Raw genomic sequence first — 15,088 nt, 5'->3', positions numbered from 1 at the left:
CTGATTTCCATTAACTCACATTTTAAAAACTGGTGGTATAATCGTGTTATATCATGTGTGCTGGGAAAGCTGTGGCAATGTAATTTACACTTGTTTTTTTTAAAAATAATTGTAAGTTATAATAAAAATAACTGAGTAAAAGCTAAACCAGTCATTGCTATTTTCCCAACCTTGCATGAAAAAAACAAACAAAAAAAAAACCCCTAAAAGCTTCAACAAATTGCTGTCCGTCCATTTTGACAAACATGCAAAACAATAAAAATGACAGGTGGCAGAATGTTTTACACTGTACCGACAAATTAAAACGCATTTTGTTCATGGTTTAGTTATTTAGATCTATCATGGAAAAGCCTTCAAAATTCAAATACATAAAACATGTAACATCTAAAGTGAAAGGCATGTAACAAACTGGTTCATACTTCCCAATTAAGGAATAAACACTTTCACTCAAGCTTCAACTATGAAGGCTGCTTGAATTAAAATCTGATTTTAAATCATTATATGACAGAAGTGAAAGACAATTTGTTCATGCGGTGTTTCAGTGATAATTATTTAGCGGAATTACAAAATAACCCACCATCAAAAACCATTCCAAACAGCAGGGTCTTCTCTTTTTTGGTTTAGCATGTTGACTATGTAATGCAACATAAGATAAAAACAAACCAAAGTGACTACATCCTTGCCATTTACCAATGTAAAAAAAAAATAAAAATAAAATAATAATAATAATAAAAAATCTAAGTCAGTATATACATTTAATATAAATGAACGAAACGTAGAGGAATTCACTGAATGCAGAGTGTACCTCAGTAAACATTTTTTATTACAACACCATCTAATTTTAATCAAAAAGCAGAGACATTTACAAACGTACTAGCCATGAAAAGAATAAATGAGAACGAGAGAGTGAGGGTAGGAGAGAAAACATCAAGCACATACCTTATAAAAACTAATCTCTAAACTGTATATACACACACACAATACAGCGAGCCAAAGAACAAGAAAAAAACAACAAAAAAAACAAAAGGGTGTAATGTTTGTGTCTTCTATTTGGGGATCGTGCAGGCCATTTATTTATTTATTTATAAGTCGCAAAAAAGCATCACGCTTACTTTTCATGTCAAATAAAACATCATAAAAATAAAAGAGCTGTTTGGAAAGATTCTTTTGTCATCTTTAGTTACCATGAGTATAGAAGTTTGGATAACATAGCCTTACACAGGTCAGGGTCTTCCATCCGCTGCTCTTAAACCAGGCAGACAACAGATAGAGAGAAGGATGGGTGGAGAAGGATAGGAGAGGAGAAATGGAGGGGGTGGAGGAAGTGATGGTAGTTGTGTTCCTGTCCGGTCATGCACGGAGGGCAGGGAAAGAGTTCCTCCTTTTCCTTCCATCCATCCTTGATCCTCGTAAGCTGAAAGGTGTCAAAACGAAGGGTGGAGTTTGGTTTGGAGCCAGCCCAACAGTGAACATTTTCCCCACTCATCATTAAACCTCTACACTACATACACAAAATTTACACCAGGGCTGGGTTCAATTCACCGTCACTCTGAGCCACGAGGTTGGAGTTTGTTCAAGTCATTTTATCTTAGCAAAGGCAGTGCAGACAGAGAAGCCTCTTACACGCGGCATAAATGGCACTATGGTATTTAACTGCTACTCTTAACACTCTGTTGGCTGTGTATTGTCCCCAACCCTAGCAAAGACACAGAAACATATCATGCACAGTTCAACAGCTAACATTCAAGAACTTAAATTGAACTCTATGAGTATGTACACGCACACACAAAGAAAAGTATTTCAATCTTTCGTCAAGTCTGCGCTGCAACTACAGAAACATGGATTTCAAAGTATGTACATGCATATACACGTATATACATGTACAGATGTTTGCATGTGGCACTTAACTCTTTTAGACATAAAAATATTGATAACCATATATATGTAAATGCACTTAAATACCTGGGGCAATTTTGTTTGTTCCATTACAGAATTACAAATTCAGGGATGGACAATGGTTATAGTGTCTAAATGGCCAAATTGTGTATGACCATTTCGTCTTGTTTACAATATTATTAAATGGTGTACCTGCATCAACATTAGGTAATACTTTCAGAATATTAAGTCTTACTTATAGCGTTTCAATTAATTTGGCTCTCAGAGGACTATAAAGTGCAGAAAACAGAAATAAATAACCTTTAAAACTTACAGGGAGTTTTATTGGAAGACCTGAGCTAAAAGTTTTTTTTCCTTTGACAAGTCTTTAACTATAGCAATAGGGATTTACCTTTCAATCACCTCCAAACATTTCAGTATTTGTCATTATGACCAGCAGGTTACATAACGGAGTACACTGAAAATTTTGCTCACTGTGGCAAATACCAGAGAAAACCATGGTTGCAATTTGTTTAAGCTGTATATTTAAGTGAAAAGACAAAGGACCAAAACAGTAATCAATCAAAAAAACAGCTATGAAGGAAAAAGCACATACGGCACATCTAGTGAAACCTTTCCTGCCCAAGCATACCAAGAGTTTTAATAAAACAGAAAAAAATATGACAGTGTGATTCTTACGGTGTCGCAAACATGGTCAAAGTCAGGAAGATGGAATATTTTGTGCTTGTAATGCTTTGCATAGACAAAGTTGAGCATGCAAAGTACAGGAGTCAGAAAAAGCTACCTCTAACCATAATTGTAAAGGACAGCAGCAGTGGGATTACAGTTCTACACAATTTAAAGCACCTTACCAGAAATTTGTACAATTTTAAGATGAAATGACAAAAATTGTGATAAAGAAAGTCATTTCAAACTTGTTGTTTCAACATTAAAATCACTGCTTCACACGCTGAAATGAAGCCAGATAGAACTGGTATCTACACCAAAATTCAAGTAAGTACAGGTGATTTTTTTTACATTGTTTAATGATTCAAATGCATAATGAAATTTGATAGGTTTCATAATCTGAAAGGTTTTCTTTACACAGTATATGCCTGCAGACAAAAGCAGTTGAGCTTACAGCCACATCGCACATCTCAGTACTCCTCCCATAATCACACTTGACATAACTGAACTTTTCTCAAGGGTGAAACATTTAAATTATCAGCCCAATAAATCATTTATATCGGGTTCATTATATTTCATATAAAACTTTAAAATGTGTAGTAGGTGTGTCAGTTAATACAGAATGGAAATGAAACGGGACAGAGCCAAACCAGGGTCAAGCAGTCCATGAAATAGTCTCAGTCCACTAACTTGGCTATGTGCTACAAAAGGCTCGGCAAATAAGATTGGGCCAATACTTACCACTGCCTAGCTTATAGACTGCCGTCTAATCTTTCACTGTTATTACTTATGTGTGTATGATATTTCAGAAAACTACTCACAGACAGCTCATTGAGTATGAAAAAGGTACACATCTTTTTCACCAACTAACAGTTCATGTGTTATATACTGTAATAACTGTGGGGCTAAATATTAAGAATTAAAACCATGTCCATTTGCCTTAGCTCAGCTATAAAGTCAAACATTTTCTTTTTCTATATTCTGGCCAAAGGCCAAAATTAAGGACATGAATTACATTTCAACCATGTTATGGACATGAAGGCTGTTTGATTAGCTATAACCTAAACCGTTTGACTCTGGTTTGACATGTGTAAATAGCTTGGACATTAGGGCTGCACCCCCCAGCACACATACACCTACAAACAGGCTGAAGAGAAAGCATAAAAGTAACTTAAGCCTGGTACAAACACTGTGCGTTCTTGCATGGAAACATGAACAGATAAACAGTGTTAAGCACATCTCGAAACAACAAACGGCCACACTACAAGAAGAGGAGCAATGTACTTGGCACTCAATCTCAATTATTTTCCTCTTTAACAAGCTCACAAATATCAGTAGAAATGCAAAGGCATGGTGCAATGGAAAAATTGGGACATATCTCACCATCAACATTTTTGCTCGCTTAATTTTGATCTTTAGTCATTTTTACTGCAAACAACAATTTATAAATATTCTTCAAATGCATTTTGGTGCTTGACACATTGCAATAGGCTATTAGGCCTTGTGCCCACAGAGGATCTCCAACAATGACAACAAGATGGCTATTAAAGGAGACAGCAGCAACTTTCACATTTATTAGTTAGATTTTTTTTTTTTTTAAATTTGGACTTAAAATGAAAGTTAATTTACAAAAAAAAAACTTATGTATTTGACAAAATGTAATCTTTTGTTGTGAGGTTCTTGGTGGACACAAGGTTTTGCAGGAAAAACGTGAGCATGTAAAGAACAATTTTGTGGAACAGAGACCAGATCAACTCAACAAGCTAGAACTGACAGCTAAAATCAACATAACTCTCCAGTATTTACATGACAAATTGCCTTTAGAGTTTAAGTTACATTCTTTTGGCTACTTTCAAAATGCAGCAACTCCATAAGTTAAACCACCCCAGTTATTATTTTCCAGTATAAGAGAAATAGGCACACAAACAGGGAACAATGTGAATATATAAATATCTTTCCAGTGGGTGGAGCATAGTTCATGCTGTTTGAGTGCAAATACATGAAGATATCTTTAGTGGATAAAGCACATTTAAAATCGGGACAGATATTATTTGGGAATGGGGGCAACTGTACAGAGATGCTGTAGGGTCCACGTAACCTACTCAAGTCTGCTTTACATGCAACACTGTAGATATCTCAAAGCTTTGGCAGTAAAAGACAGCCAAAAAACCCAAAATGGCTGAAACACTATATCCAAAGAAGCCCCAAAACTTTTCACAAGTTAGCGGGTTATTCAACGTGCAACTGAAGCAATGGAAGAAAGCATCTTCACAAAGAGATTACATAACGACTTGTGAAACCCTGACTCTGAAAATCCCAGACAAAAACCAGCACAGGGCAGAAAGGCAGCCTAAAATAGTTGACTCAAATCATTTGAGAGCAATACACTATTAATGATTTTTGTATCCAACAACATTAGGTGCAAGCTGACAATTAGAATGTTCAGATAAATGCATCTACAACCACAGCACCAGTTAAAATTGAATTAGCTTGGATATAATGCTAAAAATAGACAAAAATCTCACATGCCTGCATGATCTCTTTGCTAAATTGGACCGATTAAACTGAATGCTGAAGCCTAACTCACTGTCATGAATGTTATGCAACAGTACAAGTTCTCCCATAAAATTGTGACTTTCTTTTCCTGAATCATGCAGAGCCCTCTAAGGGTTAACACTGAGAATATTTTTCTGGACTAGGTTTGTGTTCTCTTGCAGTAATGTTTTCTCTGATCCATGTAAAAAAAAAAAAAAAAAAAAAGCTAAACTCTATTATGAAATTGCATTATACTCATTTTGACCACTACACGAGTAAGTTGACTTTCAGTTGTGACTGTTCAGGCACAGGTATTCAGTTACTACAGAAACTAGAGGAGCTCTTAAACTGTAGCTGTGATTTTTGACTAAAGTTGTTGGAAGACAAACTGTCAGCGTGATAGTGGCTGTGACCACAGCTGTGCGTTAGTTACGGTTACAGTTGTGACATACAAGGAGTCGTTTATGATAGGTCTAACATTGAATGCACATGGAGAATATATGTAACTTGTATTGAATATACTCTATTTCTTAACACTTGTGGTATTTTAACAACTAGCATTAAAGCATTTTAATAGTACAGCAAGATCTCCACTTCAGTCCATATGCAGAAATTATATTACTATGAGTGAACGCCACAATGGCCTACAAAAAATAAAATAAAATAAAAACAAAAACTCCAGTGTAACCTTCTGGGGGAGCTCCACAGACTCAAAGAGCTTAGGATCTAAAAACACTGATTTTCTTAAGCTTGTGCTAGCTTTTAACTTTAAATCACTTTTTTTTTTTTTTTTTTTTTTTTAAATTGTGTGTCAACATAATAGTATGATAATGCAAGTTATTATGCACAGATCTGAAATATTAACCAATTCTCATTACACAGACTCTGCAAACAATTTGATTTCAGCCACTGTTGAATACAGGCTGACCTTTGCCTCATAAAATGATTAGATGTGACACTGCTTCTAAAAACCACACCAGCATTTGGATATTCAGTAACATATATTTTGACAGATTATTATGTCAAGGGGACAGGCATTTTTCCCTCCTCCACTTCACCTCAACATCTTAAGTTAAGGTGCAATTATACAAAAGTGAGCAAACACTATGCAATAAAAACATTCAACTTGACACAGGTGAAATGTCAGGTGATATTATTGTCATGCAGATATGGCACAATGACATTAGTTTTTTTTTAAGGGGTGGGAGGGGGCAAAAGTCATAAGATGTTGACACTGATAAATGTTTAACTTCTCTGAAATATCACAGGACAATGATAGATTTCAAATAACACACTAAAACTGGAATATGTACAACACTATGAATGAAACATTTACAAAATGTAGATTGGTCTACTACTGACAAGGTGTAAAAACAGTAATCAATTCAATCTTAACAGACCATATAAAATCTTAATTTGTACGAAATACTGTAAAAATGACTGTACAGTATTGTGACACCCAAATCTTGCCAATCAGGATTGAAGCGACCAGTACAAGCCCACTGATAAACCAAACTTTGGGAATTCACATATAATTAATATGGCAGTTCTGAGTGTTGATATAATAAAAATCAGGCACATTTGGTCCACTTGCCACAGTTCCTGGTAAAAGCCAAAATTCTGATAATTTCTACTTTATTGATGCAAAAACTCTTTAAATTTTATAAAAAGAGTAACTGCAAAAATCATCTCAACAGGTAACGTATGCTATTTTCTTGCCATGCACAGGTGCATACAACTTTTATTCTAAAATGTATTTGTTGTAATATCCAAAGCAACAAATGAACTTTGTAATTTACCAGCCTCTGAAGCCTGCAGACCAAAGAGTACAAAATACATCCAGAAATCCAGTGACTTATATTTTCTCATTTCAAAGGGACTACAGCGTAGATACAACACTTACAGACTCCACACTGTGCCAAAGTGAATACATCAAGTGTGTATTTTGCACATTTTGTGATACAATAGAAATTGTGATTACCACTGAAGAAATATGGTTTAAGTTGACTTACCTTATACCTACCTGAAGACAGAGGACTGAGTTTTGAAAGCCTTTTCGTTGCCTACCTCTTACTCTCCTCATGCAGTAATTTAATATTTTGATGATAACATCCATTATCAGATGTTTAACCATTATTTGGGTGTAAGTAGGATTTGGTTTTGGGATTTATCTAGAGCCAGTGAATCCAATGAGAGGAGGTGTGCAAACAGAGAAGACTTTAAATCTCAACTGTGCCACTTTCTGTTTCTGTCATGCCGTCTGAGCCTAAATTAGTTTGCCACAAGGTTTAAGACAAAGATGCTGAAAAATACACAAAAAAATAAAACTGGTACCCACCTCCTTTCCGGCTAACGGTGCCGGTATTCCCTCTCCCTCTCTCTTTCCCGGTCACGGTCCCGATCCCTCTCACGATGACGATCTCTCTCCCGACTGCGTTCTCTGTAATAGTCCTCATGCCTGTCGCGGCTACGAGATTTGTGTCGTCGACTCTTTTCTCTTGAGCGACTGTGGTCACGTTCCCTGGAACGTTCTCGCCTTGCAGAGACAAACGAACATCAAGTTACAGTTGTGAAGTTTTTAATAAAGTTCAAACACCTACATTTTCTTTTAGTATGTAACTACCTGTTTCAGTGTAATATTTAACAGGCTTACCTTGACGCAGAGCCATAGCTCTTTGACTCAATGCCGTGGAGACAGTCCTGCAGAGAACTGATGAGGACCTTGCAGCGGTCGTCTGCGGACACTTTGGACTGCTTAATCAGACTGATGGCTGTCACCAAAGTCTCTATAGCACTGCCATAATCACCTAAAAAGAGAAAACAGTGGAGTAAACTTTTCATCCATCCATCCTCTTCCACTCATCCTCATCAGGGTCGCAGGCGGGCTGGAGCCTATCTCAAGTGTCATAGGGCAAGCAGCCGGGTACACTGGTCTATTGCAGTGCTCTTTTACTTCTTTGAAGAAATTTAAGTTTTCCCTTACTGACAACATGTAAACGCACTTATTTAAATGTATTGGAAATATATCACCATTTGCCTTACCTGCACTGGCATCAGAAACTGCTCTAGATATGGCACTGGAGGATATGGCTCTGTTCCTGTTCATGATCTCCTCAAACTCTGCCTCACTTAGAGGGGTCCGTGATGTGTCCATGTCCCTAAAAAAATAACAGAAAAAAAAAAAAAGGATCAAGCATTAATTTATTTTTAATTCACAGTATCCAAGTTCTAGGCTACCCGAGCACAAACAAAAACCTCATATTGAATGTGTATATATAGTGGTTTAATTTGTTGTTCTTCTCAGTAATTGTTCTTACCGGCCTCCAGGCCCATAATCTCCTCTTTCATATGGTGGCGGGCGGCCGTATGGGTCATTTGGTCCCGGTGGACCTCGGCTATCATTGGGTGGCATGCTGTTGTTGCCAGGGGGAGGAAAGAAGGCAGGGTTCACGTGCGGCGCTGGTGGTGGGCCACCTGGCGGGGGACCTGGCAGATGTGGTGGTGGAGCCAATGCCATAGGCGGGCCAATAGGTCCAGGAGGACGGGGTGGAAAGGGTCCTGGAGGGGGTGGGCCCTGCTGAGGAGGTGGGGGACCAGGTGGAGGACCATAGCCTGGAGGAGGTGGACCTGGAGGCAGGGGTCCCAGTGGTGGCTGGCCAAACTGCCCAGGGAAGAGAACAGGTGGAGGAGGCCTATCACCACGATTTGGAGGCCCAGCCATGGGAGGTGGAAGACCCTGGCCTGGAGGTGGAGGTCCTGGAGGTCCTGGGGGACCTGGTGGACCGGGTGGGGGGCGTGGAGGACCCTGCATGCCACCTAGAAAAAGAGCAAATTAACAAAAAAGACAAGAACAAAAAAAAAAAAAAAAAAAAAAAAAGAAGAACATGAAAGAAGTAAGCTCCAGTAAACCAAAATTATTGTCTAGAATGACACAGACTGAGCTCTCCACCTCTTTCTACAAGAACAAGTAACTGGCAGATTGAAAACATAAAATGTATACTGGCACAGTCGATTTGTGGACTCATTTTTGAAGTCTAGTGGCAGCCTGTATTTTTCTATGTATCTTTTGTACAGTGATACCTTTAGGTACCAAATGGCAATTTAAAGCAGGGACAGTGACACAAAGATGAAAGAAAGCCATTGCTGCACAGGACAACAATTGACGAAAAAAGGTCACAAATGACACTGAAAAATAAATCAAAGGGAAAGTGAACAGATGAGAAGCTATAGTTTCAAGCAGGCGTTGCCGTTTTAATTAAACAAGGCCTTGTATTGGACTGGACCCTTCTCATTAACACTTGACTCAGAAGATGCACTGCTATAAGTTTCCAGAAGCCCTAAAGAGAGTATATACAGTGTATAAACTGCAACGTGGAACTAAGGAGTTTGACTGCTTTACATCAATTACAAACCTGCGAAAAGAATTTTTCCAAAAGTTTAAAAATACGTTTTTTCTTGACACTGGGCCATTATGTCACCTGAAACAACTAATTTACCTAAAATGTACTTAAGCTCAAAAAAACAAAAGCACACGTTTATTTCTTTTGGTAAAAATGTTTTAAAATTTAAAATGCTGCCACATGTGGGGCAAATAATGTAAACTGTCGATTCAGAGTAAGCAATGAAGATCAGCTGCCTCGGGGCAGTAAATGTGACAGTTTAATTTGTCAATAAAAAGCCAAAGCTAGGATTATAAGGCCATCTAATAAATCAATTAGATTAATCGAGGTATTTCACCTCTGCTACGCCAGCTCCCGTTCCTGCCCCCCGGCTGGAAGGGATTGAAACTCATATCCATCAGAGGGCCATCTTGGTGCCTAACCAGATCTGGTCTCATGCCCGAGCCTAATGGGGAAAAAAGCAAACCAATCACAACTCCTCCCTTCAGAAACCTCTACCTGCTAACCGAAGGCCTGTCGCAGCCCAGCGGGACGGGGCACCAGCCACTAAGCGAAAGAAGAGATATGAAAAGGGGGAATGGAGAACAGCCTGCTACTCCATTCTCTTACTGCTTCTGACAAGCAGCCAAGCCAAGATTTGTAAAGAGGTAAGTTTGGCAGCGTACCAAGTCAAGCTTTGAGAAAACCTCTAAGTAAAGGAATGGTGTTGGAAATTTTCACAAGCAGGAAACCACACCATGAGAAGGATCAACTGTTCAACTTGAGGTTAAGTGAGACAAAAATTCAAACCAGACAAAGAAGGAAACATGCAAAGAAAGCCCTGCCAAGGGAGAGATGAGAGATCCCGCAATAGTAAAAAAAACATACTAGATCAGATGAGCCATGATCCCATGCAGGTGTGAGTAACAGCAATGCCTGGACTGTGCTACCTGAGCAGCACTGCCAGACAGAAAGCAGAACTTCCAAGTTTTTAAAACACTTGTGACTTTAAATCTGTTGTGCTGTAACATTATATGTATTTATTTTTTTTCAAATCATCACACAGTCGACAATACTGAACAGAAATAAACTGACCTACAAAGTTCAATATGTGATTTAACACAACCTCTGCCAGCTGTGGTGGATCCATACATGACAGGTTGCACTTTTTGTGAGCTGTGTGTCTTTATGGATTTGCTTATATCCACAACACATCCACTCATGAACTCGTTTTGACTGCCAAGTCTCAAAAACTAATATATCCACCTCAAGTTCAACTATATAGCCCTATGAAATGTGGTTAAACAAACTTATTTTGGTAATAAGCCCACTCAGCATTCAAGACAACACAATCCATTGATTTGGAACGTTTCTGCCCCTAATTTATTTTTGATGATGAATTTTTGAATATCAATATTCATTTCTCAAGTAACTGAGTGTTGTCCCATACTACCAACACATCTTGCTAAACTAACCAGGAAGGTGTGGTGGAGGACCCCCAGGCCCTACGGGACCAGGGAAGCGGTCTCCTCCAGGGCCAGGTGGTCCGGGGAACCTGCCTCTCCCTCGGCTGCCCATGGGAAAACCGCCACGGGGTCCAGAACCAGGAGGACCAGCCTTTCCTTCCCCAGACATCTGACCTGTCTGGGTACCTGTGAAAAGACAAATACAAACTCATTTCATATGTAATCATTAATCAATATGTGCACCTGGCTAAGAGACAAAAACAAGGATAAATTACATGTATGAGTTCATACATATGCTAAGATTAAACACAGGTCATGTAACATATGTGATGTACTGTGTAGTCAAATATATTTATATTTAGAATAACTCACATTCCAACATGTGCAAATTTTTTACATAACTTCTTTTAACCAGCACTGATCTCTTCGGATAAATAAACCATGTGCACACTTGCCCTACTTACTTTTGCGTGATTGCATTTCAAACTGGCTGAGGGACTGCTTGTTGCATGGTGTGACAATGGGATTCTGACCATGGAGCTCCCTCTTTGACAGCAGCTCCATTAACTTTCTGGAGGATGCCTCTGAACCAACACACACCAGAGCAAACCTGGAAAACACGCAGAGGGCATACAGTCAGACAATTGATCGCATAAACATCAATGCACTGTGAAATTCTGAGCTGATAGTAATATCTAAACAAGGTCACTGGCACTCAAGAACATATGTCTTTAGAAACAACAGCCTTGTGGTAATACAATCATAAAACTGACTCAGTGTGATCCCACCCTGTACTCCTAACACGAAATATTTAACATACTCTTTGACTTAGTCCAACTGCATCATAGAAATAAAATACTAAAGACCTCACCCTTTTGACTGGCCATTGGCTCGGTTTTCAAAGAACTTTATCTCCAGCACATCTGTGATGCCTATCACCCGGATAGCTTCTGTCAAGTCCTCATCAGTTGTCCACTGCAAAAACAACCCCAAGCAAAATGGCATCATGTATGGATCACAATTAAATTTGTAAGTCCAATTTTTAGACAATCTGACACTCACCCATGTGAGGTTTCCTATGTACAGGGCGATTCTTTTTCCAGTGTAGGTGTACACCACGTTGGGCAGGGCGCTTTTCCCTCCCTCTGTGCCACCTGGGGCTGGCAGTGAATCCAAGTAATCCCGGTCTTCTGGAGCATCACCATTATTGGCTGATGGGGATATTACGTCATCATACAGGTCGATCTGCTCATGAACTGGGTAGTCAGCTTCCTGTATTAAGAATGCAAGAAAAGATCAGTGAAGCACTTAATATCTAGAGCTTGATAATGATTTGATGTTATTAACACCAAGGATATAATTTATCAGCTTCTATGTCTGATCTGATTCTGAATCGGTTTCCTCACCAACACCAGAATAGCAAACCTACATTGGTTTTCACCATCACATTGTACAAAAAGGTTTCCTTGTAACAGGTGTGCAAAATTCCCACTGAATTGAGTTTGATTTAATTGTTTTTGCAATAGGCAGTTGTCAGAAAAACATACCAGCACTCATTAAAAAGATGTAATTCACTATTGAATCAATTCAAGTTCAATAACACTAGCATCATGCAACTGCTTTATGCTGACCAGGAAAAGTCAATTTAGGGTTAAGGTTCACAGCATATCCAGATATTGTAGTATGATAATAATAATAACAGCATAAACTTGTGATCAGCAGATAGTCGCAAGCTTCGTAGAACTTATATCCGTATCAAATTAATTTGAAGTGGTTTATTTATGCACCCTGTGCAAAACCAATTGCTTCAATTGGGACAAATTAAAAGATTGGGGGTTTACTTAACCAATCTGCCAAAGTCGTGACTTAAATATATCCGTTAAATCATTTTATTCTAATACACTGGCTTACTTAAGTTCAAATTTGATCACCTGGATAAATTTATGCGTCGTGACTTTCCCCAAGCATGAATGCAAACTGAGTGTTTGCATTATGGGTCAAACTCAAGTATGTTTTGAAAGCTGTTTAGCAGTTCGAGACACAACACTATCTTCACATTGGCTAAGCTGAAATTATAACCACCGTCACAGAAAAGGGGCGTGTGGAGAAAAATATCTTCTGAATAGCCCCAACATTGACCTACTCCATGCTAACAACATGCCGTGTTTATTACACTATTCAGAGCCTACTAAGGTTGGGCGACTGCACGAGTTTATCGACGATAGGCTGAGGCTATCGTCAGCTATTGGCCTGACCATTGTCGGTTGGAAAATGTTTATACAACCTTAGAGCCTAAAGGCGTTCGGTTTAGCTTAAAACTTCTCTTTATCAACTGAAAAAAAGTAAAGACTTACTAGACACGACAGCGTGATAGCTGTGAATTAGTCAATCTCAGCTCGCTAACGAAAGTGCGTTTGTTTGTCTTGCTAGCCCGCCACTAACGACCATGCCAAGGCCTGAACCCAAGCTACGCCGTGAAGACGGCTGCTTTTAGCATTTACTTGAATAAATAACAACGCACATCACGAAACAACTGCAGCGTGCATATTAATTACTAAATACATGAAAAGTCGTGTTAAATGTCGACAACCCCACGAACAAACAAAAGTCTGCAAAGCACGCCGATAGCAGAGGCTGCAGGCTTGCAGCATGTTGAAAAGGCCTTGTATGTCAGAGAGCCTCTTTAGCCACAAAAGCTCGCCACTTTGTAGGTTATAATAAATATAGCAGATTATACAGATATTAAAAAAAATAACACCTATAAGCGAGGTAGGAAAATATGTATTTATTACCTGGCTGAACTCCTCCTCGACGTCGGCGTAGATGTCGATATGATCCACACCGTCCGCCATTTTCCTCTGACTACCAGCTCTCACCGCCTGCGGTGCAGACTACAACGACGGTACGCCACAAACAATGAAAAGAAGACAGGCAACGAGCGCCCCCGCAGGTTAATTTCATTCATTACAACATCACCCGTGTAGACCACGGGAAAATCTGTTGCAGTCACCACTGACTGTGAAACAAAAGCCCACCGTGTTAAAAAAGCAAAACTTATCAAACAGTTTACATGTTTATACATCCTCTTGCTTTACTTATGATTTATAGCATGTGTGACATCAATTTTAATTATATGGCCCCCCTTTTTTTTTAGCCTTGAGACGACGTCCCACAATTTACTTGCTTTTGAGGATATTCCCAAGTCTGGCTTTTACCCAATTTATATGAAGGGAAGACTTTCTATTACAATAAACTGCTTTTTGTTACAATGCTTTGGACATCAGGGAAAGTTAAAAGACATCAAAACCTCCAGGGCTTTGCAGAGTTTGAATGATGATGTAAACTACCACAAAGAAAATGACACACAGAGAAATACACTTCTGTCTTTTTTTTTTAGTTTCACACAGGAGAAAATATAATGTGAAGAGACACAGAATATGTGTGTTATAATTATGCCAATCTACCGTCACATCCTTACTGACAATACAGGAGATTATAAAGACTGTTGTGTGTGAGCACTAGGACAAACTCTTGCTTTTCTTTTAATCGCTACAGTATTTATTCAACAAGAGAGCTTGGAATATAATATATGTGGGGTATTCCCCCAGCATTGTTAATGTTTTCCACTTTGCACTAGACAAACACAGTCTTTGCCCCATATTTAGTTTGTTGGGATCTGATCACCAAAACTGCCAGGCTGTCGTATCAGAACCCCTGACTGGTATAGATTTCAGAGTGAAACTCGGAACATTGCATGACCATATTTGTTTGCAGTTTACTTGTTTAGGTATTTAAATAATATCAAACGAGCTGTGAAGCAAGAGGCTTGAATGCAGCAATTTTAGAACTTTTAATTGACAATTCACTAGAGAGAAAAAAATAAATAAAAATAATGCTAATATTGCATTGGTGGTCAGGAGGATGAATTAATCTTCCCTAAAACTGCCATGTGTCTACTGGTGGTATTTGAAACTGGTTCTTTTACACATCAAATTAAATATATTTTATTAGTATGAAGATGCAGTGATTAGCAGTGTCACTTGAAAGCAAGGAGCTTCCTCTTTTGTGCCTCCTGGTCCACTGGGGCCTTTCTATATAATGTTTTATGTTTTACATTTGCCATTCTGGATGCTCTGGGATCCCCCC

The 15,088-nt window shown here is 38.7% G+C and overlaps 1 protein-coding gene across 2 annotated transcripts; it reads right to left on the bottom strand.

Annotated features, from left to right (window-relative positions):
- Positions 1–793: 793 nt before the first annotated feature.
- cpsf6 (cleavage and polyadenylation specific factor 6) lies at positions 794–13,859 on the bottom strand. Of its 2 annotated transcripts, XM_086270055.1 has the most exons (11): positions 13,735–13,859; positions 12,005–12,214; positions 11,814–11,917; positions 11,407–11,552; positions 10,952–11,128; positions 9,835–9,942; positions 8,415–8,913; positions 8,140–8,255; positions 7,751–7,904; positions 7,436–7,633; positions 794–1,414 (listed from the first exon to the last, which is right to left on the bottom strand). In XM_086270055.1, the coding sequence occupies exons 1-10, from the start codon at positions 13,792–13,794 to the stop codon at positions 7,447–7,449; spliced, it is 1,761 nt and encodes a 586-aa protein (XP_086126181.1). In that variant the 5' UTR covers positions 13,795–13,859; the 3' UTR covers positions 794–1,414; positions 7,436–7,446. The 2 variants fall into 2 exon arrangements, with proteins under 2 accessions (XP_086126181.1, XP_086126182.1); XM_086270056.1 differs by lacking the exon at positions 9,835–9,942.
- Positions 13,860–15,088: the final 1,229 nt, after the last annotated feature.

The sequence above is a fragment of the Aulonocara sp. 'chitande type north' Nkhata Bay genome, linkage group LG17 (genome assembly GCF_057382095.1).
Source record: "Aulonocara sp. 'chitande type north' Nkhata Bay isolate Kocher_YH1m ecotype deep benthic linkage group LG17, A_spYH_male_GT1.1, whole genome shotgun sequence".
Classification (NCBI taxonomy): Eukaryota; Metazoa; Chordata; class Actinopteri; order Cichliformes; family Cichlidae; genus Aulonocara; species Aulonocara sp. 'chitande type north' Nkhata Bay.
The sequence above is the reverse complement of the archived record's forward strand: the minus strand, read 5'-3'. Positions and strand labels throughout refer to the sequence as shown.